The sequence below is a fragment of the Myxocyprinus asiaticus genome, chromosome 6 (assembly GCF_019703515.2).
Source record: "Myxocyprinus asiaticus isolate MX2 ecotype Aquarium Trade chromosome 6, UBuf_Myxa_2, whole genome shotgun sequence".
Taxonomy (NCBI): Eukaryota; Metazoa; Chordata; class Actinopteri; order Cypriniformes; family Catostomidae; genus Myxocyprinus; species Myxocyprinus asiaticus.
Window position 1 is genome coordinate 16,298,989 of NC_059349.1, and position 27,851 is coordinate 16,326,839.

The window sequence follows — 27,851 nt, forward strand, 5'->3', positions numbered from 1 at the left end:
GCCCTGCACGCCATGGCTCTCCTGCAGGTACACCAAGCCAAGGCACTAAAAGAGCTGCACGAGGGTAGTTCTGACCCGGGATTGATGCAGGAACTGCGCTTAGCGACCGACCCCGCTCACCAGGCGATGAAGGTCACAGTGCGGTCTCTCGGGCAGGCGATGTCCACCCTGGTGGTCCAGGAGCGCCACCTTTGGCTCAAACTGGTCGAGATGAGAGAGGCTGACAAGGTGCGGTCCTTGACGCCCCCATCTCCCAGGTGGGCCTGTTCGGCGACACCGTCGAGGACTTTGCCCAGCAGTTCTCAGCGGTGAAGCAGCAGATGGAGGCTATTCAACACATCCTGGCCCGGCGTAGCTCAAGACCTCGCACCCCGTCTGCTCGTTGCCAAGGGCGTCCTCCTGCACAAACAACACCGGCTCCACCGCAGCCCATCCCTGCAGCCCGGCCCCGACATGGAGCCCACCATAGGAAGCAGACGCCACCTGTCTCACGGCCGGCCGCCAAGAACCCCCGGTGGAGGGCTGGGAGGAGAATCTTTTGTTTCATTTTATTTCGCCGCATGCCCAAGAGGCTACGGTACCCAAAAGTTCAACAAAAGAGCGGTTTTCTTGTTCCCTGGGTTACATATCGGTCGTCAGGACCGCCGTCCACCATCCCATTTTGGCAGGTTCAGTGCTCCAGTGGCGGGACCCCCGTCCCTGCACGCCCAGCTGTGACACGAACATGCCCACACCGGGTTGGTTCCGACGGACTGCGGGGACGATATTCCTCCTCCCCCCTCCCCGGCCAATCTTATGGTGGGTATCAGGAGCCAAGTAAGTGCTTCAATGTACCTGGACTCAGCACGGCCATGGGGCTCGAGCCCCCTCGATGTGGTGCCTCAGGCTCCGCCCCGCCACGAGGCCCCACCTGCCAGTACGTCTGACGTGATTGTCCCCTTGGTCCCCCTCGCCTGGAGTTTGGACGTGTGGCTTGCGCTCTCCAACTCGTTGTGATGGCTGACCAGACCGTCTGACTCAGGTACACGATTCAGTTCGCCAGGCGCCCGCCTAGGTTCAGCGACATCTGCTTCACTTCGGTGAAGGGCGAGAACGCCACTACCTTGCGTGCGGAGATCGGTACCCTTCTACCTGCGGTGGTAGACACGATCACTCAGGCTAGGGCTCCCTCTACAAGGCGCCTGTATGCCTTGAAGTGGCGTCTGTTTGCTAAGTGGTGTTCTTCCCGACACGAAGACCCCAGAGATGCGCAGTCGGATCAGTGCTTTCCTTCCTGCAGGAGAGGCTGGAGGGGCAGCTGTCCCCTTCCACCTTGAAGGTGTATGTAGCCGCCATTTCGGCACATCACGATGCAGTTGATGGTAAGTATTTGGGGAAGCACGACTTGATCATCAGGTTCCTGAGAGGTACTAGGAGGTTGAATCCCTCCAGACCACGCCTCATCCCCTCATGGGACCTCACTGTAGTCTTTTGAGGTCTACAGGGAGCTCCCTTCAAGCCCCTAGAGTCAGTTGAGCTTAAGGCACTCTCTTTGAAGACTGCCCTCCTGACTACGCTTACTTCCATCAAGAGGGTAGGGGACCTGAAGGCATTCTACGTCAGTGAAACATGCCTGGAGTTCGGTCCGGGCTACTCTCACATGATCCTGGGCCCCCGACCGGGCTATGTGCCCAAGGTTCCCACGACCCCGTTTAGGGATCAGGTGGTGAACCTGCAAGCGCTGCCCCGGGAGGAGGCAGACCCAGCCTTGGCGTTGCTGTGTCCGGTGCGTGCTTTACACATCTATTTGGATCGCACGCAGAGCTTTAAAAGTTCCAAGCAGCTCTTTGATTGCTTTGGCGGACAGCGGAAAGGGAGCGCTGTCTCCAAACAGAGGATCGCCCAATGGGTCATTGACGCCATCATGATGGCATATCATGCTCAGGATGTGCCGCCCCCTGTGGGGCTATGAGCCCACTCTACTAGGAGTGTGGTGGCCTCCTGGGCCCTGACCAATGGCACCTCTTTGGCAGACATCTGCAGAGCAGCGGGCTGGGCAACACCCAACACCTTTGCGAGGTCCTACAATCTCCAGGTTGAGCCAGTCTTGTCCCGTGTATTGTCAGGTACGGCTTCTCCACATGACATACTTCCGACAAGACTCTATAAGACCATGTGACATATTTCCACTCAAAATACCGCTTATTGTGGCGTTTCATATAGGGACCCCTAGTGTCACTACATCGACACAACGTCGAGTGAGTGACAGATAGGGAACGTCCTGGTTACTTTCGTAACCTCCGTTCCCTGATGGAGGGAACGAGATGTTGTGTCCCTCTTGCCACAATACTGAACTACCCGCTGAAATGGCTGGGACCTTGTCTCGGCTCCTCAGCACAAAACCTGAATGAGTGGTTGCGAGCCAGCTCCTTTTATACCCGTATGTCCGGGGGAGATGCATGCAAATTCCACTCGCCAATTCCCATTGGCCTTTTTGATTATTTTCATGTTATAATTTGGGGAAATTTGATACACCCAGTTACACATTTGCTCTTTGAGGCAAAACATGGCAAAGAAGTCAAAATCCTCAGGCTCTGGAGACATTAAAAGACACTTACGTGTTCAGGATGAAAGCCCTGACAGGGGACTCGATTTGGATGGCGCGGCGGGAGAGGAGATCTAGCGTCAGTTGTCCAACATGTCGCTGATGTTGACGAAGGTTCTTGCTGACTTGGAGGATCTCATTGTAATATGTCGATCGATTACGGCGATGGAAATGAAATTCTCCGAGATAGTTACAAGAGTGTCGGATGCTGAGAAACGTATAGATTATTTGGAGTCTTCAGAGAGGGAATTAACCGCTAATCCGCCTGCGACCAAAGTTGATCTGGAACGTGTTCTTGAAAAGCTTGAAGATCTTGAGAATTGAAGCCGCAGGAATAATGTTCGAATTGTTGGAATTCCTGAGCATGAGGAGGGCAGAGATATGGTGAAATTTCTAGACGAGCTTTTCCCGAGTCTGCTCGACATAACAGGCCACAAGCTGGAAATCGAGCGAGCTCACAGAGTCCCAGCTCACAGATCTGCTGAGGGAGACAGGCCCCGATCGATTCTGGCCAGATTTCTGAGATCATCCAATAAAGATCTTGTGTTGTGCCAGGTGAGGAGCAAAGGGAAGCTTTCTTGGAAGAACCATAATATTTTCTTGTTCCCGGACTTTTCGAACTCAATAAGAGAGAAACGTGATTGGTTCAAGGAATGCAAGAAACACTTACATCAGAAAAAGATCTCCTTTGCTCTGATGTTCCCAGCCAAACTGAGAATAGAAACGAAGGTCGTCGCAAAGTATTTATATGTCCCAATCAGGCAATGTCTTTTATTGAATCAATGAGCGAGTAAACTGCGTTGGCTCCGCCGAGCGGCTGGAGCTTGTTTTGTGAGTAACACTTTTCCTTGAAGAGACTTTTGCATTGATGAAGGATTACTTTTGCATTGAAGTTCCAGGCCGGTTTGGGGGTGGACACTGCGGATGACCGCAGAATATCTACATGCTCACACAAAGGATGTCTTTTATAAAGTTGACGGATTGTGTAAGTCAAGGTATATACGTTTATGCGGCCTCCGAGTGAATTGACTCGACCATCCGGGAAACCGGGATGCCGGTTTTGTTTCTTTTTGTATTGGTTCCACCTACCGGCTGGAACTTGTTCTATTGAATAACACTCCTTTGGAACAGCTGTGGATTAATCTGTTTGTTCTTAGTGCTTATTCCTCCTGCTGGCTGTGGCTTGTTTTGTTGAGTATTTTTACGGGACATTGGAATGTTTACGTCATCCGTTGAACTCATAACAGCCGGCTCACTGATCATTTGTTTGTCTGACCGAGGAAACTGAATGGTTTTATATCAGCTGGAATTTGTTTTGTGGAAGATCACACCTTTGAGACAGTTCTGTGAATGTATCTACATGTCCTTTGTGTTCATTCTTCCTATTGACTGGGTTTATTTTACAAAGTATTTTCTGTTATGTAATTTTGCCTCACAAATTTGTGAGGCAAAATTGAGCAATCCGATGGCAAAGTTGTTGTGGGGGCTCGTGTGCGTTCATGGACCTTTTGAGTTTAGAGGGATTGTCACCGGTTGGCGCTGTCGTGTGTGGGGTTAATGCGCACATTTTTCTTTTTTATGTTTGTTTTGTTCGGGGGGATGTTCGGGGTTTGATTGTTTCACTAATGGGGAATGTGGTCTGTTTAATTTTGTTTTTGACACACAATTTATTTTTTCTACTATATCAAAATGTCAAATGTTAATATGAGTGTACTGTCTCTCTCCACATGGAATGTGAATGGGTTGGGGCACCCCATAAAAAGAAGGAAGGTTATTTCTTTTCTTAAACGTAAGAAATATGATATAGTGTGTCTTCAAGAAACACATCTCTCCCCGCAGGAAGCTGAAAAAATTGGGAAGATATGGGGTGGACATGTTTTTTTTAGTGCTGGCTCAAGTAAGAGCAAGGGAGTCATTATATTGGTAAATAAACATTTACAATTCAAATTTCTCAAACAGATTAAAGATAAATTAGGAACAGTCATTACTGTTTTAGCAGAAATTCAAGGGCAAAAGTTGATTTTGGCTAATATTTACGCACCTAACGCTGAAGACCAGGGCTTTTTTATAGATCTTGAAGGGATGTTGCAAGCAGATGGCACCCCTCATGATATAATATTGGGAGGAGACTTTAATATTTTGATGGACTCAGTCCTTGATCATAGTGAAACAAAAGTGTGTAAGCCCCCTAGGGCAACACTGACGCTTCACAGGATGTGTAAAAATCTTGGTCTTACAGATATTTGGAGACTTTTGAACCCATCAGGTAGGGACTATACATTTTTTACATCAGTCCATAAGATATATTCTAGATTAGATTTTTTTTTTTTATATATCCAAATCCCTCATTTCATCTGTTGTTGATTGCTCAATTGGAAATATCTTAGTCTCAGATCACGCTCTGGTGAGTTTAGAGGTGTTGCCATATACAGAGAAAAAGAAATCATATAGTTGGTGCCTTAATGTGTCCCTTTTGCAAAATCCTGATTTCCAACAAATGTTAAAGACTGAAATCAATGTTTATATGGAGACCATCTAGTCCTCAGTATCCTCTGTGGGCGTGGCTTGGGAGGCACTTAAGGCAGTTCTTAGGGGTCAGATCATACAGTATGCCTCATTCATTAAAAATTCCAAAGCACAAGAACTTGTGGAGTTGGAAGGAAATATTAAAAGTGCCAAGGCAGAGCTGAAGCACCGTATGTCATCTGATGGCCTCAGAGAATTGACCTGATTGAAATATAATACTATTTTGTCATGGAAAGTGGAGTTTTGGTTATTCAGGGCAAGACAGTCATACTTTGAGTCGGTTGACAAAGCAGGAAAACTTTTGGCTAGATATATAAAGCAGAGAGAGTCTTTTTCTACCATTCCCTCAGTGAAATCTGCTGGTGGTGAAATATTTACCTCGGCCATTGATATTAATAATGCTTTTAAAGGATTCTATTTTGATCTTTATAGTTCCACATCTTCATCCACTGATGAAGATATTAGGAACTTTGTGGAACCATTAGATCTCCCTAAACTGACGACTGTGCAAAAAATTCTCTTGATTCTGAGATAACCTTGGAGGAGCTTTCCGGGGCCCTACAGAGTTTTTCAAATCTTATGCTACAGAACTGGCTCCACTTTTGTTAGAAGTTTATATGGAATCATTAAAGAATGGAAAGCTTCCTCCAACCATGACACAAGCCCGGATCAGTCTGATTCTAAAAAAGGACAAAGATCCAAGCGAGTGTAAAAGTTACCGCCCAATTTCCCTGATCCAGTTAGATGTAAAAATGTTGTCCAAAATTCTGGCTAATAGATTAAGTAAAGTTATAACATCACTTATACATATAGATCAGGTGGGGTTTATTCGAGGCCGTAGCTCTTCTGATAATATTAGGCGTCTCATCAATATCATGTGGTCAGTAGCGAATGATCAATCTCCGGTCGCTGCCATCTCACTTGATGCCGAAAAGGCATTTGATATGGTAGAATGGGATTATCTTTTTAAGATTTTGGAAAGGTATGGGTTCGGGAGTACATTTATTGGTTGGACTAAATTACTTTATAGACACCCTGTAGCGGCGGTGCAAACAAATGGGTTAATTTCAGATTATTTTACTCTGGATAGGGGCACTCGGCAGGGTTGCCCTCTTTCCCATTATTGTTCTGTCTTGCCCTGGAACCATTAGCAGCCGCGATAAGAAAGGAGGATGATTTTCCAGGGGTGACGGCGGGAGGTGTGGCGCATAAGCTTCTGCTTTTCGCAGATTATATTTTATTATTCATCTCCGACCCTACTAGATCTATGCCTTGTCTCCACAGAATTATTAACTCTTTTTCCAAATTCTCAGTATACAAAGTCAATTGGTCTAAATCCAAAGTTTTGGCTTTGACAGCGTACTGTCCAGTAACGGCCTTCCAGCCAGGTGCCTTCCAGTGGCCCAAACAAGGAATTAAGTATTTGGGAATTTTATTCCCAGCAAATTTGTCTGATTTAGTCAGAGTTAATTTTGATCTCTTAATAAAAAGTTTTTCGAATGATGTGGACAGGTGGGCTTCATTACACTTATCGATGATTGGGAAGGTTAATGTTATTAAAATGAATTGTATTCCAAAATTTAACTACCTGCTACAATCTCTCCCTGTAGATGTCCCCCTCTCTTATTTCAAGCAATTTGATAGCATAGTGAAGTCCTTCATTTGGAACGGTAAACGTCCCAGGTTAAATTTCAATAAGTTACATAGGCTGATTGACAAAGGTGGGTTAGGCCTACCCAAGATTTTGTTTTATTATTATGCATTCAGTCTTAGACATTTGGCTCATTGGTCTCTTCCACCTGAGAGAGCCCCTCCCTGGTTTGGTATTGAACAGGAAGTTCTTGCCCCTATCTCGCCACTGCAAAGACTTTCGATTAAACTAGCTGGAGAGGTTAAGTCGCACCCCATTATTTTGCATTTGCACTCGATATGTGTGATGAGTGTTTAATTCTGATATTTATTTAAACGTAGCCTCGAGCATATGGCTGAACCCTAAACTATGTATTAATAAGTCCCCTTTCTGTTGGTCAGATTGGATTGTGAGGGGGGTTAATACACTTGGTGACCTATATGAGAGTGGAGTATTGAGATCTTTTGGAAATTTGATTCAACATTTTGAGATTCCCAGATCTCAATTTTATAAGTATTTACAGCTGCACCACCTGCTCTACTCTGTTTTTGCGAGTAGCATACACCCCACTAGAGCGGCAGATACTCGAAGTGGTGATTGCTGCTTTTGGGAAGGGTCATGAGGCATCAGTGTATTACTCCCTGTTAATTCAGAGTCTGGGGGACGGAGCTTTAAATTCTCTCAAAAGATTATGGGAGGAAGATTTAAGTTTGTTATTGGAGGAGGGAGTGTGGGCAAGGATTCTAAAAAACATAAAGTCTGTGTCTAGAGATGCAAGGGTTCGCCTTATACAATTTAAGATTTTACATAGATTTTATTGGACCCCCTCTAGATTGTATAGACTTGGTCTTAAGGACACACGCATCTGCTGGCGATGCCATTCTGAAGATGGAGACACCATCCATGATATTTGTGGGTGCCATAAGATCCAAGAATTTTGGCTGAAGGTACAAAGTTTTGTGTGTGATGTGTTGGGCACTCAGGTCTCATTCTGCCCCAGACTCTGTATTTTGGGAGATAGGGAGGTCATGGATTTGGAGGATAAGTACATGAAGGACTGGGTTCCCTATCTGTCACTCACTCGACGTTGTGTCGATGTAGTGACACTAGGGGTCACTCTTGGGAGCCCGAGACACCTCTGGTCTTTGATAAAAGGCCAATGAAAATTGGCGAGTGGTATTTGCATGCCACTCCCCCAGACATACGGGTATAAAAGTAGCTGGTATGCAACAACTCATTCAGATTTTCTCTTCGGAGCCGAATGGTCATGCTCAATGAGCTGAATACTACTGTTCATTCACCTCTGCTGGATCTGACGCCGCATTTCAGCGGCTTCTCCCTCCTCTGCACTGGTGCACTGCAGAGAATGCCCCTGGGCGCTTCGGCAGAAATAAAAGAGTATATTTCTCTAAAAGAGTATATTTCTCTAAAAGAGCGACACACACGGAACGTCTTTTTAAAGACGCGTCTTTTTAAAGATGCTTTTCCGATTGTGTGTTGTTCCTGGTTGCGCTCGTTATCTCTCGCCTTCTGATGGTCACGATCACTGTCTTTCGTGTCTGGGCACTGCTCACACGGAGACATTGTTCATGGATGGTCATGTTCTCATTGCGAGAATATGTCCATGGCAACGTTGCGGTCGTGGCTCGCCTTCGTAAGAAAGCAAGCCACCCCAGAGGCTCCCACCTCGGTCCTTTTACCTACGGGTATGAGGCCAGCGCGGCTAGCACTGTGGGCAATTTGGGGACCCCAATGGGACCGCCTCTGCCGGGTATCCTCCCGCGGACCTCCCATTCCCCAGCACCCTCGTCTGCCCCGATCGGGCTTCCGGATGAGTCCGCTGGCTCGTCTCATGGCGAGTTCGACCTCTTATTCAGAGCCCGCGAAAGTGATGAGCTCTCGAGCGCAGCATCGGAGAGCGGGCTCATCCAGTTGGAAGCCTCAGCTTGGCTCCTCCCTTCGGGGTCGATTGTCACAGGCTGACGCGGAGATGACGACATGCTTTCCCGGGCAGCCACGAGCGTCGGCTAGAGTGGAACTCACTGCTCTTCCCTGAACCCTCGCGGCTTGGTGATTGGTTTCTGGGCTCGCGGCGCCGCTCAAAGCCACGCCCCACCCCTGTTCCTTTCTTCCCGGAAGTGCATGAAGAGCTGACAAGGTCGCAGTAGGCACTTTTTACTGCCCAGTCCCGATCTTTTCAGCTTCCCCGCCCTCACTACCCTCGATCGTGGGGCGGCCAATGGCTATTCGGCAATCCCCTGGTGGATAAAGGCGCTCGCGGTGCACCTATGCCCGCAGAGCGCCGCCACCTGGCGTGGGTGCCCAAAGCCCCCGTCCAAGGCCTGTAGGTTTACGTCATCTCTGACGGCCAAGGCCTACGGTGCCGCTGGACAAGCCGCCTCCGCCCTGCACGCCATGGCTCTCCTGCAAGTCTGCCAAGGCGCTAAAGGAACTGCACGAGGGTAGTTCCGCCCCGGGATTGATGCAGGAACTGCGCTCGGTGACCAACCTCACTCTCCAAGCGACGGAGGTCACGGCGCGGTCTCTCGGGCGGACGATGGCCACACTAGTGGTCCAGGAGCGCCACCTTTGGCTCAACCTGGTCAAGATGAGTGAGGCCGACAAGACATGATTCCTTGCTGCCCCCATTTCCCAGGCGGGCATATTCGGTGACACCGTCGAGGACTTTGCCCAGCAGTTTTTGATGGTAGAGCAGTAGATGGATGCTAGCCGGCATATCCTACCCCGGCGCGGCTCAAGATCCCGCACCCCGTCTACTCATCACCAAGGGCGTCCCCCTGCGGTGACTGCACCGGTTCCGCCGCAGCCCGTCCCTTCGGCCCGGCCCCGACGCAGGAAGCAGACGCCACCCGTCTCGCGGCCGCCCAGAACCCGTGAAAGGCTTCAAAGCGCCCTTGAGACGGGCGACCCAGGGACAATGAAACCCGCTGCTCTGGAACTGGTAAGCAGATCTCCATCTTTTTGTTACCTTTTGCATTTAACTGTGCTGCATGCCCAAGTGGCTGCAGTACTCAAGAGCTCAGCAAGAGCGGTTTCCTTGTTCCCTGGGTCACGTATCCGGTATGCACGGCCGTCATCACGACCACCGTCCACCACTCTATTTGGCAGGTTTGGCGCTCCAGCGGCAGTCTCCCGCCCCTGAGCGCCCAGCTGTGGCACAAATCCGCCTCCGATGTGACAGTCTCCACGGGTCACGAGGACAGGCCTCTTCCTCCCCCGTCCCAGGCTGTTCCGGGGGTGGTCACAAGGAGCCAGGTAAGTGCTTCAATGTCCGTAGACTCAGCACGGCCACGACGTGGTGTGGCACCTCGAGCTCCGCCCCGCCGCGAGGCCCCACCTGCCGGTATGTCCGATGACATTGTCCCTTTGGTCCCCCTTGCGCGGAACTTGGACGCACGGCTTGCACTTTCCAGTCTGTCATGAGGGCTGGTCCGGACCGTCCGACTCGGCTGCGCGATTCACTTCGCCAGGCATCCGCCCAGGTTCAGCGGTGTCCACTTCACCTTGGTGAAAGACAAAAACGCTGCTACCTTGCGCGGAGATCGCTATTCTCCTACGGAAGGGCACGATACAACCTGTCCCTCCAGCCGAGATGAAGAAGGGTTTTTTCAGCCCATACTTCATCGTACCGAAAAAAGGCAGTGGGTTGCGGCCAATCTTGGACCTGTGAGTTCTGAACTAGGCTTTACACAGACTCCCTTTCAAGATGCTGACGCGAAAACGCATTCTGGCGAGCGTCCGGCATCAAGATTGGTTCGCGGTGGTAGAACTGAATGATGCGTACTTCACCTCTCGATCCTTCCTCGACACAGACCCTTCTTGCGGTTTGCGTCTGAGAGTCAGGCGTATCAGTACAAAGTCCTCCCTTTTGGCCTGTCCCTGTCTCCTCGCATCTTTACGAAGGTCGCAGAGGCTGCCCTTGCCCCGTTAAGGAAGGTGGGCATTTGTGTTCTCAACTATCTCGACGACTGGCTAATCCTAACTCATTCTCGAGACATGTTGTGCGCACACAGGGACCTGGTGCTCTCACACCTCAGCCGACTAGGGCTTCAGGTCAACTGGGAAAAGAGCAAGCTCCTCCCGGTTCAGAGCATCTCTTTTCTCGGTTTGGAGTTGGACTCAGTCTCCTAGATGGCGCACCTTATGAACGAGCGTGCCCAGTCGGTGCTGGCCTGTTTGAAGGCGTTCAAACAGAAAACAGCGGTTCCACTGAAACTTTTTCAGAGGCTCCTGGGGCATATGGCATCCTCGGCGGTGGCCACCCCGCTCGGGTTGATGCATATGAGACCGCTTCAGCACTGGCTCCAGACTCCAGTCCCGAGATGGGCATGGTGCCACAGGACACGTCGCGTGGTCATCACGCCGGTCTGTCACCGTCTTTTCAGCTCTTGGACCGACCTCTCGTTTCTACGGGCAGGTGTTCCTCTGAACTGGTCTCCAGGCGTGTCGTGGTCACGACAGACACCTCCAAGACAGCCTGGGGTGCTGTTTGCAATGGGCACGTAGCCGCTGGCCTCTGGACGGGTCCGTGACTGCATTGGCACATCAACTGCCTCGAGTTGTTGGCAATGCTGCTCGCCCTGCGTAGGTTTCAGCCATTGATCCAGGGCAAGCACGTGTTAGTTCAGACAGACAACACGACAATGGTAGCATATGTCAACCGCCAAGGCAGTCTGCGCTCTCGTTATATGTCACAACTCGCCCACCGTCTCCTCCTCTGGAATCAGCAGCACTTCAAGTCGCTGCAAGCCACTCACATCCCGGGCAACCTCAACACTACAGCGGATGCACTGTCACGACAGGTTACCCTCAGGGGAGAGTGGAGACTCCACCCTCAGGTGGTCCAGCTGATTTGGAGTCGATTCGACAGGCACAGGTGCACCTGTTCACCTCCCAAGAATCCTCCCCACTGCCCGCTCTGGTACGCCCTGACCGAGGCCCGCCTCGGCATAGACGCGCTGGCACACAGCTGGCCCCCTGGCATGCGTAAATATGCGCTTCCCCCAGTGAGCCTGCTTGCACAGACCCTGTGCAAGGTCAGGCAGGACGAGGAGCAGGTCGTCCTGGTAGCACCCTACTGGCCCGCCCAGACGTGGTGCTCGGACCTCACACTCTTCGCGACAGCTCCCCCCTGGCAAATTCCCCTGAGGAAGGACCTTCTTTCTCAGGGACGGGGCACTATCTGGCACCCGTGCCCAGACCTCTGGAATCTCCATGTCTGACCCCTGGATGGGACACGGAAGACCTAAGTGGTCTACCATCTGCGGTGGTGGACACGATCACTCAGGCTAGGGCCCCCTCTACGAGGCACCTGTATGCCTTTAAGTGGTGTCTGTTCGCTAAGTGGTGTTCCTCCCGTTGGGAAGACCCCCAGATATGCGCAGTCAGATCAGTGCTTTCCTTCCTGCAGGAGAGGTTGGAAGGGAGGCTGTCCCCTTCCACCTTGAAGGTGTACATTGCTGCCATAGCAGCACACCACAACGCAGTCGACGGTAAGTCCTTAGGGAAGCACGACCTGATCATCAGGTTCCTAAGAGGCGCCAGGAGGCTGAATCCCTCCAGACTGCGCCTCGTTCCCTCATCTGACCTCTGTAGTTCTTCAGGGTCTACAGAGAGCCCCCTTTGAGCCTTTGCAGTCAGCTGAGCTTAAGGCACTCTCCTTGAAGACTGCCCTCCTGACTGCACTCACTTCCATCAAGAGGGTAGGTGACCTGCAAGCGTTCTCTGTCAGCGAAACATGCCTGGAGTTCGGTCCAGGTTACTCTCACATGATCCTGAGACCTGACCGGGCTATGTGCCCAAGGTTCCCACCACCTTTTTAGAGACCAGGTGGTGAACCTGCAAGCGCTGCCCCAGGAGGAGGCAGACCCGGCCCTGTCGTCGCTGTGTCCGGTGCGTGCTTTACGCATCTATTTGGATCGCACGCAGAGCTTTAGAATCTCTGAGCAGCTCTTTGTCTGCTTTGGTGCACAGCGGAAAGGAAGCGCTGTCTCCAAGCAGAGGATCGCCCACTGGCTCATTGACGCCATAACTATGGCATATGTCGCCTAGGACATTCTGCCCCCGGTAGGGCTACCAGCCCATTCTACCAGGGGTGTAGCGGCTCCCTGGGCCCTGGCCAGGGGTGCCTCTCTAACAGACATTTGCAGAGCAGCAGGCTGGGCATCACCCAACACCTGTGCAAGGTTCTACAACCTCCGGGTTGAACTGGTTTCGTCCCAGGTAGTGGCACGCAACACAAGTGGATAAGCCCGGGATAGCTGGCCGGGTGTATCGCTTACACATAGCGCCTTCCACCTCTCTTGGAGCTGAAGATGTGCGCCATTAATTCCCAGTAGTGTTAACAAACTTTGTTCCCTGGTTGACTTCCTCCGAGCCCTGTGGCAGTCGAGTTTTCGGAGAGACTCGCTGCCGGCCCAGTACACGCGCTAACTAAGAGCCCTGTTCTGGGGTAGGTGCTCCGCATGTGGCGGTTCCCTGTAAGGCTAACCCCATGCGATCCATATCTTCCGCTAGTTCGTTTCCCTGCTGGCAAACTGCGTCTTCCTCAGGCAGAGCCCCTCTGCCCCAGTCTCCATGTTTGTAGTAACTCCTCCCCCATTGGGCAGGAACTACCTTGAAGGCTCTCCACATGGTTGGAGAGGAGGGATCTAGCATAAGGATGGGGGTTAGGGAATCTTACAATAAGAAATGGGGCAATTATTTAGCATTTTTGAGGGAATCTTGAGGAGGGGCGGTGGAGAGAGTAATTTAGAGTTTTTTTTTTATTTATTTTTTATTATACTTGATTATTGTTATTTTATGTTGTTGTTTTAGTTTTGTGTTTTTTTTTCTGTGTCTATATCCTATTGATCACAGTGGTGTTCGTTGGGGGGGGGGTCAGGGTGGGTTGAGAGTTTGGTAGGGGGAGGGGATATAGTGGGGGTTTAATGTTTAAAGTGTTTGATTCATTATATATATGTTGTTTTATTTTTTCTGTGTTAATTTTTGAATCAATAAAAATGTTAATAACAAAAAAATTGAGTAAAAATGGAAAGTTCGTTCTAAACCAGAATCTAAAATGATATTAAGATATATTTAATATTTCTGCACTCCAACTTTGGAAAAACAATGTTTTTTTTTGTTTTTTTTGCACACACTATTGTTATAAAATGCGACAAGTAGTGATAAAGTCAACCGTTTTTAGTAATAGACCTACCAATTTCTGTGTAAAAATAAATAATGACACTGCCACCTTTCTAAGGTTATTTTTTGACCTTTAGTTTTGCTCCAAATCATCGGCAGAAATTGACCACCTTCTACAAAATAATGGATTACTGAGTAAATATTGATCACTGGCATTTAAGATTTTGTCTTTCATAATCATTTATGTTTTTCTTTCACCAGTAAAAGAATTATGAAAAACTATATTTTGTGCTTGGGACCTTTTGCATTTATTGTTACTTCTTTTTGAGTATTATGAATGTAATTTTGACCTTCCTGTGATTCCAGGTTAATTGCATCTGAATTGTTTAATGTTATACATTGAATCAACATTGGTAATGACTGCTTACATGTCAAAGAAGTTTTTAGGAAAAAAATTCAAAGCTTAAGGCTAAACATTTTCTAAGTAAACGCGCAAAAACCTAAATGTTTTACAATGATCCCTGATACCCCCTACTGTACATGTTTAGTATGCGGTATGTAAAGTACTGGTTTTATGGAACTACCAAACATAGAAGCCTTCATCTCGCTTATTTAATTTACTTGTTTTATTAAAAACAGCCAGACAGCAAGTAGAAAAAATTAGTGACACAATCACACTGCTTGAAAATCAAACATTTTGACAATGTGTAACTTATTTTTTATCAGCAACCAAACACTGCAGTGTAACGGACAATAAAGAAAATAGAAGAAAAAAAAAAGACAAAGCAGCATACATAGTTACAGACATTAAAGAAGACAAAGATCATATAAAATACAGAGATCAGTCAGCTTTCACAACAGCAATAAAAATTTAAACTTAAAAAGGGTATGATGGACCTCTGACTATTTCACTACTCTGAAAATATACAAAATGTCTTTTGGTTTTAATGCATCAAAGTCGAGCAGAACCGCTGATGTAGACAGATCTCCACGGGTGTCTCCTCACACATGGTGTTTTCTGCAGTCACTGTAAGTTCCGCAGAAAGCAATGAAATTGTGGTGGTGAGCTGAGAGCAGAGGTCTAGTTGGTAGCACATTACATATGGCAATGTCATCTGTTCAATGAAGGGCATCAGCACAGTTCGGCAGAAATAATATTTTACAGGGAAATGTATCCATTTGATAAAAAAAATACAAATAATCTGAAATGATGTGTTATTGACCAGACTTCTACAAAGTTTCATATGAACTACAGAGGTTAAATATGTAACATTGTGAAATACTGCAGCACTGCCCACTGACATTTACCCTCAGAGATCTAAAACTTTACTGGGGTTTAACCATAAAAGACCTATGTTGGAATGTGGTAGATAAAGGAAAATTTAACTCAAAAATTCAAATTCTATCATCATTTACTCAGCCACGTGTTTTTCCAGCTATTGTTTGGCTTCAAAAGGATTTGAATATAGCGCAAAAGCCATATGGACTACTTCTATGATGCTTATATGCAGGGTTGTGAGGGTTACTTTTAAAATGTATTCCACTACAGAGTACAGAATACATGCTGTATAATGTAATTTGTAACGTATTTCGTTAGATTACTCAAGGTCAGTAACGTATTCTAAATACTTTGGATTACTTCTTCAGCACTGGTAGATTTTTTTCACTTGTTTTGACTATAAAAACTCTGCCAGTACAGTAAGACAAAATACACGTTAAAAATACAATCTCTGAAAAACCTAAATATCTTATGCAGTGTTGTTTCTAAAACGAGATTAATCAAATTGTGATCCAACGTGAATTTTCTTGATAAAAAAATATGGTCGTGCCTGGTAACGTGCATGTAAAATGGTTAGAAATAGCATTTTAGCTTAGCGTAAAAGTGACAATTTACACAAGGATTATTTCTATTTCTTCTGCTCCAAACTTACTTCAAACTTACTTCTCTGTCTGCTCGTATGAATGTAACACATCATAAGAAAGTGTTTCACCGCTGTTCAAATGCACTTTGGATCGCATCATTTATATGTATAAATGTTTTCCATCTGAAAGGACTAAATATTAAATGAAACAAATGACAATAAAATGCAAAGTAATCTCTTCAGTAATCCAAATACTTTTTGAATGTAACTGTATTCTAATTACCAATTATTTAAATTGTAACTGAAGTGGAAGACAGTTACTCCACATGCCGAAGTGTCCTTGGGCAAGACACTGAACCCCAAGTTGCTCCCACTGGCAGGCTAGCACCTTGCATGGCAGCTCTGCCATCATTGGTGTGTGAGTGTGTGCATGAATGGGTGAATGTGTCACAGTGTAAAGCACTTTGGAACCACTAAGGTTAAAAAAGTGCTATATAAGTGCAGAGCATTTACCATTTACTTATATTTTGTATTTTAAATACGTAATCCCGTAACATGTATTCCGTTACTCCCCAACCCTGCTTATATGGTGCTTTTTGTCTTTTGGAGCTTGTGGTCTCCATTCACTTTCACCGTGTGGAAGAGAGCAGCTCAGACATTCTGTTGAACTTCTCATATGGTGTTTCACAGAAGAAAGAAAGTCATATAGGTTTGAAATGACACGAAGAAAAGGTAAGTCAATGATGACAGACTTTTCATTTTTGGGCACACTACCGCTTTAAGTATGTTCTATAATCAAGATGAAAAGGGAAGTCTGAAACAGTCTCCTTTGTTGCTACAATGTTATTCACACCTTCACTGACAGCAGGGAGAGCTGGAACAAGAATCAACAAGACAAAGTAATTACACCTCCAATAGTAACCTCAATTCTGCTATAAAAGTTCTAACACATATTCATGCTTTCACAAATATGGTGTTGTGCCGAGATATGAGAATGAACTGAATGTGAAATAAGCTGCTACCTATTTGACTGCACACCAAAATACAGTAGACTGACCTTTAAACCAAAAATCTAAGTAATTATACAGTAACAGTTGATGATGCCTAAACAGTCTGAATCCATCTGACTGCCTTTTCAGTGAGACAAAGGATTATTTGTGTGCACCACAAAACGATTCACTAAAACAAGATTTACAACACTTTCACAGACCCACTTTCTTTCTTCCATGGATTGGTCATCATTCACTTGTAAAATACTTTAATATGAAAACAAATTCTCAAGATTGAGAATTATTACCTCTTACTCGTAAAATCATATGAACATCAACTCATTTTTCTCGCAATCATATGTACTGTATAACTAGGGCTATAATAGAAAATTAAGAATTATGTCAGATGTTTCAAATAAAAAAAAAGAAGAATTCAGAACAATATTTGCCCCAATATGTTGAATTTTTGCCCCGAGCCCTCCTAACCTTCTGACCCTGACTCACACCACCCAGCATCATAGTGCTGAGATTTGCATGGGCAAACTCCCTTCAGAATTCTTTCAGAAAAAAGTAAAAAAACTAGTATTATATTGATATTCTGTGATATTAGTTTATACCCTTTCCTAATCTATTTCATTGCTTTACATCATCTCTAACTTCATTGTAATGATCTTTAGTCTTTTTTTTTCTAATTGGCCTTCTGAATCACAATCTGAAATGTTTTGTTGTAAAACATGTAAGAAGTTGTTTCAAGGATTCACAGGTAGAGGCCATCTGTGTCCTTGTAAGGGGAATAATTACTTTAGCAAGGCACTGTATATTTGACTCTTAGATTCCACTATTAATGGGGGAAAACACACAAAAATCATCACTTGCAAAAATAGAAAGCCTAATTTTGTCTGCTGTAAATGGCTGAAAGCTTAATTGTGTGACAACATACACATACCAACAAAGAAAAATAGAAAAAATAAAATTCAATAACCAGAATAAAAAGATAAAAAGGACACTTTAAGCTGCAAAGAAAAAGTGATGAAGTATACACCTCAAAAATGCACCCTTTTAAAAAGTTAAAGAAAAGCACTTATGACATTTGATAAAAGAAACAACATAACACAAGCCCAATGCCAAAGTCAGTTTAGTGTTTTCACAAACAAAAAGAACAAAAAATGTGCTGGATTTAGTCTCAATTGAACATCTGGGTGATAGGTCAACATTCCCATTCTTGTGTGAAGCGCTAATGCTGCTGTAGATCAGTGGAAAGGCATGGACTGCATCAAGCAGATCATGGGATTAAGATCAGCAAGTTCTTCCAAGAGTACTTGCAAGTTCAGAGTATATCATTAGTATATATGGTAATAACTGAGGCACGAACAGCAGGGCAGGGGATAAATTCAAGAATATATACAAGATTGAATGTGCTATTTTCCTTATCACGCCTTTATCACATGGTGAACTAAATCAATACTGTAAGAACGGAAATGATGTTCCTGGGTCAACACTCTAAGTAGGGATGGGCGAATCGATCTTAAAAATTTTGATACTTCCCATACTGTTGGGAAGTATCATAATTTTTTCATACTTAATTGAAAGGGTTAATTCTCACATTTAAATATTAATCCTAAGTGTTTTTAACACTTCTGATTTCATTAATTATTTAACATGAAAATAAATGTATCAAACTTTGAAGGGGAAAAACTGAACTTTGTTAGCAAATAGTTGTGTAGCATAGGAACAATTTCTCCTTTCGCTCAGCTGATCACAAGCAGGAATGCCGAAAGACACAAACAGTCACAGACATTGCTCAGTCAAAGTACTCATTTACGTAAACAGAAAGAGTGGTGCATAGTCAACATGATCGTGGAGGAAATCAACATGTTGATTCCGAAAGTTCATGTACCCTAAAATCAACACCGTTACTGAAAAGCAGCATCCCCCATCAGACATTGTTTTATCAATTTCAACGTGAATACATTTCCCTGTAGCGCTACTGATAGCTTGTTGCGTAACAACCTCCAAGACACGGGTCCTGGTCCCGCGGGAACCAGGAAGTAAACGTGTTCACATAAACAACTCAGAGGTTGCATCAAAGACTACCTTTTTACACCATTGACGGTTATGTTCAGGGTCGAGGTTTGGGTTAGGGCACAGATTTAAAATAATATTCCTGTTAACTGTATTACATGATTTACAACTAAAAATACAACTCGCTTTTGGCACCACTCTGTGGACATTTCACCCAGAAATTGGAGCTCACACGTGCCCATACGTTCAACAACACTTCCAGCTTGAGAAAAAACGGGGTTGGCTCAACTATGATTCATGAGATTCATGTAAAAATCTAATTAGTGCATTCCATATACTGTATTTACAATACATTTGGCTGGCCATTCCAAAAATGCTATATTTCTCAGTTTCAGTGCTGGTGTAGTGTAGATTTTTGTAGTGTTTGATTTTCATTTTATCCTCAGAAGTTACAAAAACTTTCAGCGTGATATCATGAAAATGTTGTGGCATTACATGGCGATATTTTTGCAAAATTATATTATGTTGCTCCTTACACGTATCGCGGCAGTTCAGTTGAAATGTTCACCGTGTGGCACTAAAAGTGAGTAAAATTTTCACCCAAACAGATGAGGTGTTTAATGTTAATGCTCTATCGAGTTTTAAATTAACAAAACCTTCCTCCCTACCCTAAACCTTAAACTTAAAGCTAACTGATAGTGTCATCAAAAAGCACTGGTTAAATGAAAAACACAATTGCTGAAGGAACACTTTCGCATCACGTGTCTTTGACTCCAAGGACTCATACCCCAGTCCTTCATGTTGCAAGTGCAACCAAACTCTTTCTAGCAAGTCAGTCCTCTGGTGGCAATTTTTCGAACACTCTTGGGAAGCTGTTTCCAGACATGAATCAGCAGTAAATCACTGGTATCATAAATTATGCTTCTTTACCTCAGATTAGGCTAAAAACCACAATTGTCCAAGCTTATATAGCTATTGCGCGTGGCATTCTCGAGTTCATTGACAGGCAATGTCTGTATCTAAAAGGTGATTGGCTCTTTTGCCTGTAAAACTTACTTTCTACATTTGTTAACCGTTGGGTATTCCAATTTCTCCCATAATAGAAGTGGCTTGTCTCTGCTAAATAGTCTCTGGTGCAATTCTCTATTAGATGATCAACCGTGCAATCTGACCGCATATTAACAAGCTTGTAAATGTATCTGGTTATGTAATAAAAACATTCAAATGTATCACCTTACAAGTCATGAAAGGGAATAAAAGTCGTTTAGTGTTCATTTCACCAGGAAAATGCCGTGATCCGAATGAGCTAGGTAAAAATAATTTTGCAGAAATGTAGGTATAGTAACAAGATTCTATAAGACCAGGTAGAAAACTTTCCATTTAATAAAGGTATCAGTATTGGTATCAGAATCGGCTATACTTTCTCATACTTGATATCACATCGAAAAGAAAATAAGTATTATTGCCCATCCATAACTCTGAGAAATTGACCATGTATCAGTTGTTTAAATGAACTGACTGGACCAAAGCATGAGCAATATCTCAACACAAAACTGCTCCAGATGTGGCACCACCTTCCTTTTCTCCTATTCTGACTCCATCCTCACTTCACACAGCTAATCCATCCAGCGCCTTTGTTTTTCTCTCCAGGGAAAACGTCTGGCACTGCCATGGTGCTTACACGTTGTTGCAATGCTACAGCAATTCTGGTCAAACATGCACAAAGTGGTGCATTATAGAGAAAGGCTGTCCGGGCTGAGCTGCCAGATGATGTCATAATCACAAGATGAAGCATTACGCATAGTTTCAACGACAATGAATGTTCTTGATATAGATACAAAAAAGATCCATGCTGTGCTTTGATGGAGAAAAACCACAACCACATGCACTGGGGAAGTCTCGACACATCGGGGGAGCCCCTGGGGTGCTGCATTGTCTGCTGGTTTATATGACGCTACAACACTTAGCTACAGTAGCTGTTCAAATTAACCTGCTGATCTGACAACAGGGACAGTGTAAAATCATCTTAAAGGAATAGTTCACCCAAAAATGAAACTTTTGCAATCATTTACTCACCCTCATGTTTCATTTTTGGGTGAACTATTCCTTTCAGGATACTGACAGGTTCTGGACAGGAGGGCATAAGGAATGGTGATGTATAGGTCGCTACATGCAGTCAATGTACAGTATACACTACATTTAATACAGGAACAATCTTCACATCGGAACTCACGGCACCGATACTGGACCATGCACTGGACCATTCTCATGTCATCTGTCTATGGGCACAAAATGTGAATCCAACAATACTATTGCACCTTTGGCTTTCTTGCGTTTTTGCCATGGCACATAACAACAGAATATAAGTTTATATTCCACAGCCTATTTTAACAGCAAAAACTTGCATAATATATGCAAGTGCGCAAAAATGATATGCTAAGGTTCCCGAATGACCTAATATTACGTGTATTTTAGTATATTAATATTATATTACGTAATATTAATATTACTAAAGTTACGTGTCCCCAAAAAAGATGTGAGCGTCATAGTGAAAAATGTTTGGGTTTTTGGCTGACGACTTTTGTAGGTCATGTACAAAAGTAAAAGATTTGAGAGTGGCATCACTTTTTCTGAGGTTGGTTTCAGTCCGATGCTTGTCTATGAGACAATAAATAACATATTATGTGTACTCATTTACAGAAACCAAGATCCATCACTGTTCATATAAGACTGCATCAGCAGTTGTTGTGATCCGAGATGCCAATCAAAGCAAAGGTTTCTCAGTCATGTACTTCATCGTCTCTTTTCTAAGTCTAGTGATGAAAAAAAAAAACAAGGATGCGACATTCTACTGTAGCCCATCTTTTTTGCAATAACTGTACGTGCTCAGAGAAAATCTAAGCTACTCGGTTGTCCAATGAATAAACAAATTAGAACATGCAAAATCCACTAAATGACCACAACGATTCAACACCAGGTGCAATAGAGACCTCTCAGTATGGTTACGATGGGTGACTTACTACACTCAAACAACTGGTGTTTGAAATTGCAATCAGAGGGATTCTTCACCTCAACGTTTGTGTGTTAATTTAAGAAGGAAAGGTTATGGGCTGACAGAGTGTTGGGACATTCAGAAGGAATGGGAGTCTTCCATTGGTCATGACAGCTGCCACTCTGGACTGAAAAACTTGATGGGGTGAGTCTTGGCCCACTTTGCAAAAACCGCCTTCTCTGTGATGAAACGGTGTCCGCCATAAGGTGCGCTCTCGTGCAAGAGATACTCTGCACATTCGTCTCTACTTCCTGCTTCATAGTAGTGGTACGGTACTTTCCTGTTGCCCTCTGACCTAAAGGAAATGACAAGAGGAAAGGATGCAAAGGTTATTTTGCTATTCCATGACAGTAAAGCCCCAAATGTTTTTCTCATCTTGCAGTGATGTCAAAAGTACCAGCGCTTCCTTATCAAGTCTATACTAAAATATAAATATTTGTGCTGCCAGTTGATAAAATTTTTTTAATCACGATTCAATCGCATAATTTTTCATACCCTTACAAAAATCGAGTGTTCATGGCAAATTCGCCACAAACTTGCCACAAATTTGCCACTGATAATTTTCACATGCACATGAGCTTTGCGTCAAACTTGTGGCAAATTGTCCATTGTTGCCAAAGGAGGTTCACCACTACCGGCGAAGAGCTGCAAACTTCTGGCAAACATTTGCAGCGAATCAAAAGCTCATTTGCATGTGAAAATAATGAGCGGCAAATTTGCTGCAAGTTTGTTGCTAGTTTAGATTTTTTGTAAGGGTAGTCAATTGTGACTAATTGCAGATTTTGAAAGTGCTGTAATTTGACTCTAAATATACTTATTTTCCTGTCAAAATCCATTATGTAACAATATAATGCTTTATTAACATTTTTCAAACAAAGCCTTCCATAGTATAAAGATAGAAATGCACTAAAATATCACCAAATCAAGTAACAAAATGTTTCTCAAAGTCTAAGTGGGAGTTTGACCAATTGAATGAACTAGTCTCCACATAGGTTGCATTTTCATTACAATGGGCATTAAATCTCTTAAACTCTCATACAAAAATCTAAACTAGCCGCAAACTTGACGCAAATTTGTAGCAAATTTACCACTTGTTATTTTCATATGCAAATGAGCTTTTGATTTGCTGCAAATGTTTGCAAGAAGTTTGCAAGAACCTCCAGCAAACCTTTGGCAACAATGGACAATTTGACACAATTTTGCGGCAAATTTGCCATGAACTCTCATTCCCTATCTGTCACTTACTCGACGTTGTGTCAATGTAGTGACACTAAGGGGTCACCCTTGGGAGCCCCAAACACCTCTGATATTTGAGAAAAGGCCAATGGGAATTGGTGAGTGGAATTTGCATGCCACTCTCCCGGACATACGGGTATAAAAGGAGCCGGCTTCCAACCACTCATTCAGATTTTCTCTTCGGAGCTGAGCGGTTGTGTTCAGCGAGCTGAATTACTCTGCCGATCCATTCACCTTGAAAAGCTGTTGGATTTACGGTGCATTACAGCAGCTTCTCCCCCTCTTGCACCGGTGTGCAGAGAACGCCCCTGGGCGCTTCAGAAGCCTAAAAGATTATATTCTTCCTCTAAAAGAGTATATTTCCCTTCTAAAAGAGTGGCACTCACAGAGAGTGTCTTTTTAAAGATGCCTTTCCGTTTGTGTTTAATTCCTGGTTGCGGTCGTTATCTCTCCGCTTCCGACGGCCATGAACGCTGTCTAATGTGCTTGGGTGCTGCCCACGCGGAGACGGCGTTCACGGACAGGTCATGTCCTCACTGAGAAAACATGACCATGGAAACATTGCGGTCGTGGCTCAGAGGGAAAGCCACCCCAGCGGCTACCCGCCTCGGGCCTTCTAACTACGGGTTTGAGGCCACATCGGTTAGCACTGGGGGAGATTTGGGGACCTCAATGGGAGCTGGGAAACCTCCCATGGACCTCCCATTCCCCATCACGCTCGTTTGCCCCGGTCGAGTTCTGGGATGAGACCGCCGGCTCGTCTCACGATGAATTTGCGATCTCATTTGGCGCTCGTGAAGTGGATGAGCTCTCGATCACAGCATCGGAGAGTGGGCTCGTCCAGTCTGACGCTGAGGACTCAACTGGGCTGGTCGCTCAGTCGCAGGCTGACGCGGAGCTGGCGGCCATGCTTGCCCGGGCGGCTGCGAGCGCCGGGCTGGAGTGGAACCCTTCACTCCCCCCTGAACCCTCGCAACTGATGATTGGTTCCTGGGCTCAGAGCGCCGCTCATGGCCGTGCCCCGCCCTGGTTCCTTTCTTCCCGGAGGTGCATGATGAGCTCACAAGATCATGGTGGGCACCTTTCACTGTCCGGACCCGATTTATGGGCTCCTCCGCTCTCACTACCCTCGACGGTGGAGTTGCCAGGGAGTATTTGGCTATTCCCCAGGTGGATGAGGTGGTTGCAGTGCACTTGTGCCTGCAAAATGCCGCCACCTGGCAGAACCATCAGAGACTCCCATCCAGGGCCAGTAGGCTTACGTCGTCACTGGCGACTAAGGCCTACGGTGCTGCTGGACAGGCTGCCTCTGCCCTGCACACCATGGCTCTCCTGCAAGTGCACCAAGCCAAGGGGCTGAAAGAACTGCACAAGGGTAGTCCAGGAGCGCCACCTTTGGCTCAACCTGGTCGAGATGGAGGCTGACAAGGTACGATTCCTTGACGCCCCCATCTCCCAAGTTGCCCTATTCGGTGACACCGAAGACTTTGCCCAGCAGTTCTCGACGGTTAAGAAGCAGACGGAGGCTATCCAGCACGTCCTGCCACGGCGTGGATCAAGATCCCGCACCCCGTCTGCTCATCGCCAAGGGCGTCCCCCTGCGGCAGCAACACCGGCTCCGCCGCAGCCCACCCCAGGAGGCCGGCCCTGGCGTGGAGCCACCCGCAGGAAGCAAACGCCACCCATCTCACAGCCCGCCGTTAAGAACCCGAGGAAGGCTTCGAAGCACCCGAGACGGCGACCCAGGGAGATCTGCTACAGACCTGGAGCTGGTAAACAGACCACTCCATCCCCCGGTGGAGGGCTGGGAAGAGAATCCTTGTTTTCCTTTTCTTATGATTTCGCCGCACGCCCATAGGGCTGCGGTATCCACATTTTCATGAAAAGAGCGGTTTCCTCACTTCCTGGGTCACACATTCGGTGTCCACAGCCGTTGTTATCACGACCGCCGGGCACCACACCTTTATGGCAGGTATGGCGCTCCGCAGGTGGGTCCCCCCGCCCCCACGCGCCCAGCTGTGGCACAATTGTACCCACGCCAGGACGGTTGCGACAGGCCGCGAGGATGACTTCCCTCCTCCCCCATCCCGGACTGGTCCTATGGTGGGTATACGGAGCAAGGTAAGTGCTTCGATGTCCCCAGACTCAGCACGGCCATGAGTTCGGGGCTCGGCCCCCCCAACGTGGCACCTCAGGCTCCGCCCCACCCACCGGTATGTCCGACGCGATTGTTCCCTTGGTCCCCCTCACCCAGAGCTTAGGGGCGTGGCTTGCGCTCCCAAACCTGTCGCGGTGGCTGACCAGGACACGACTCGGCTATGCGATTCAGGTTCAACGGCATCCGCTTCACCTCGGTGATGGGTGCCTTGTGTGCCGAGATCACGTCCCTTCTACGGAAGGACATGATAGAGTCCCGCTAAGGGAAGTGGGCGTCCGCATCCTCAACTATCTCGATGACTGGCTGATTCTAGCTCACTCTTGGGATTTGTTGTGTGCGCACAGGGACTTGGTGCTCAGCCACCTCAGCCGGCTGGGGCTTCGGGTCAACTGGGAAAAGAGCAATCTCTCCCTCTGCCCGCAGTGGTAGACACGATCACTCAGGCTAGGGCTCCCTCTACGAGGTGCCTGTATGCCTTGAAGTGGCATCTGTTCGCTAAGTGGTGTTCTTCCTGACGCGAAGACCCCCAGAGATGCACAGTCAGGTCAGTGCTTTCCAAAGCACCGCTTTGAACTCCACATGAAAAGCGCTTGCAGACAAGAACGTCTCATTCTGGGTTTTGGTGATAGTTAAGGTTTGATGTGCTTCTGTGGTAATTAAAAAATGTGCCTTACTTAGGCTGACAAATACTTGATTTCTGTCACAAGTTTCATCTGGGCTTGTTTTGTACAACAAATAGCATTAAGAGCTCCTTTCCCCATCAGTTTATCACTGACACTGAATCAGTGCTGTGTGTTTTGTGAAGTGTGCGTCAGTGTAATAGTGATGGGTCGTTCATGAACGATTCATTCATTTTGAACGAATCTTTTATGTGACTCAGAAGAACGAGTAGTCTCAGAGAGTGATTCATTGCGCAACCTCCATTCATTTGTTTCGTGAAAACCACATTGGCACTGTACAGGAAACAGAAATTATTAGTTCACCTCTCGAGCCTTCTGGTCCAAGTCGTTCATTCTTTTGTCACGTTACAGTCGTATATGCTATGCACATATGGCTGTCACGTGACAAATGAACGAATGACTTGGACAAGAAGAATCCAAAGGTGAACTCTTTGAAGTAGTTTAAGAAGTTCTGAATATATATATTTTTTTTTTCAAATTGTAATAGTAATGTTTCACGTTATTAATGTCCTGACTATACATTGTGATCAGCTGAATGTCACTTTGGTAAATAAAAGTACCAATTTCTTTCCATAACAGCAAAATCTGTACATTATTCCAAATTTTGGCTGCCAGTGTGTGTATATGTGTGTATATATATATATATATATATACACATACATATACATATACAGAGAGAGATTTAACTAATCAACAAAAATAGCCACCAGCAGCCCATCAAATTTCAGCACTTTTAATTGTGAATCGATTAATTGTGCACAATAAGACCAGGAATGTGTATGAAGAAAGCAATAAAGGTCCATTTTGATTGTCATGCTCCAACCCATTGTTACTTTTTCATCAAAGCCTGACTGCTCTAAATCCATAAGGAGAATACCGTTAGAAATGGAAACAGGTGCTCAGGTACGACCCTAACTGAATCCTGCCAACAAAAAATCATCCTGTAAGCAATCTTCCTTTATAACACCTCATTTACAAAGTCTTGACTCGGCAAGACAGAAATCATAAATACAGATAAACACTTCACAAGTCAATTCACTGTCTAAACTGTTATTATTATATTTACTGTGTACAGTAGTAGGGCAATTAAAGATGCCACTTTGAATGACAGCACAATGGTCTGAGCCTAGATTTGTCAAAATAAAGTGAATGCCAAATACTGCACATGTACTGTATGTACTGTTGGTATTGGATAGAAAAGTAAGGAAAAATAAGCTCAGAAGGCCCATTTTCTTTTAAATAAATTAAATTGTTCTCTCCCTCTAAAACCAGTTGAAGAGATCCAAAGAGGTCAACTGCAACAACAGCTCACCACATTCTGCTAAAATAGATACTTCCCAGCTGAACTGCCTTTTTTTTTAATGACTTCGTTTTGACCACTGCTCACTAATTTCCCAGTCTTTACAGGTGACTGGGAGTCGCTTTGAAAGAAAATTGCTCTTTGTTTTGAAGAGGAAAGTGGAATGAATAAATGGTTTGGGAAAACAGATGATAATAGCTACACTACAAACACATTAATCACAATCACATGCTTTTCTTATGTCTATCTACAGCGGGGGGTGGGGCATGAGGTTGTCATCAAATCATTAAATCATTAAACTGCAATCAGAATGTGCGATTCATGATAAAGGGGATTTATAGGCTGCCAGTAAACTCCAGACACACAAGGGAATGAGTTAGAAAACATGACTATAGAAGGAGTATTTAACATGGCAGATGTTTTTTTGTTTGTATTATTTTGTACAGGAATACAATTTTGACCTCTAAAATGATTATTCTACTGACCCCAAAAGACTGTTTTACAAACCAGAAAGAGCAAAAGTATAATTTTATTTGTAAAGTATCATTTTAAATGTTACAGTAATAGTAATAATGCAATAGATATAGTAATACTTGCCTTAGCAATCACCACTAAGAATATTATAGTAACACAGTGTATTGCTGAAACCTTGTGAAAATAATTATG

General features: G+C 45.4%; 1 protein-coding gene across 2 annotated transcripts in view; it reads right to left on the reverse strand.

The window, feature by feature from the left end:
- The window catches only part of LOC127442027 (alpha-N-acetylgalactosaminide alpha-2,6-sialyltransferase 3-like), a 163,024-nt gene that overhangs the window by 18,872 nt on the left and 116,301 nt on the right, over nt 1-27,851 (reverse strand). The window contains exon 5 of one of the 2 annotated variants that reach the window (XM_051699695.1): nt 14,470-22,106. The exons of the other annotated variant lie outside the window; for it this stretch is intronic. Coding sequence (XP_051555655.1) covers nt 21,917-22,106 — 190 coding nt within the window. The 3' untranslated portion in view covers nt 14,470-21,916. Of the gene's footprint in view, nt 1-14,469; nt 22,107-27,851 lie in introns of those variants that run through there. 2 annotated transcript variants of the gene reach the window in all.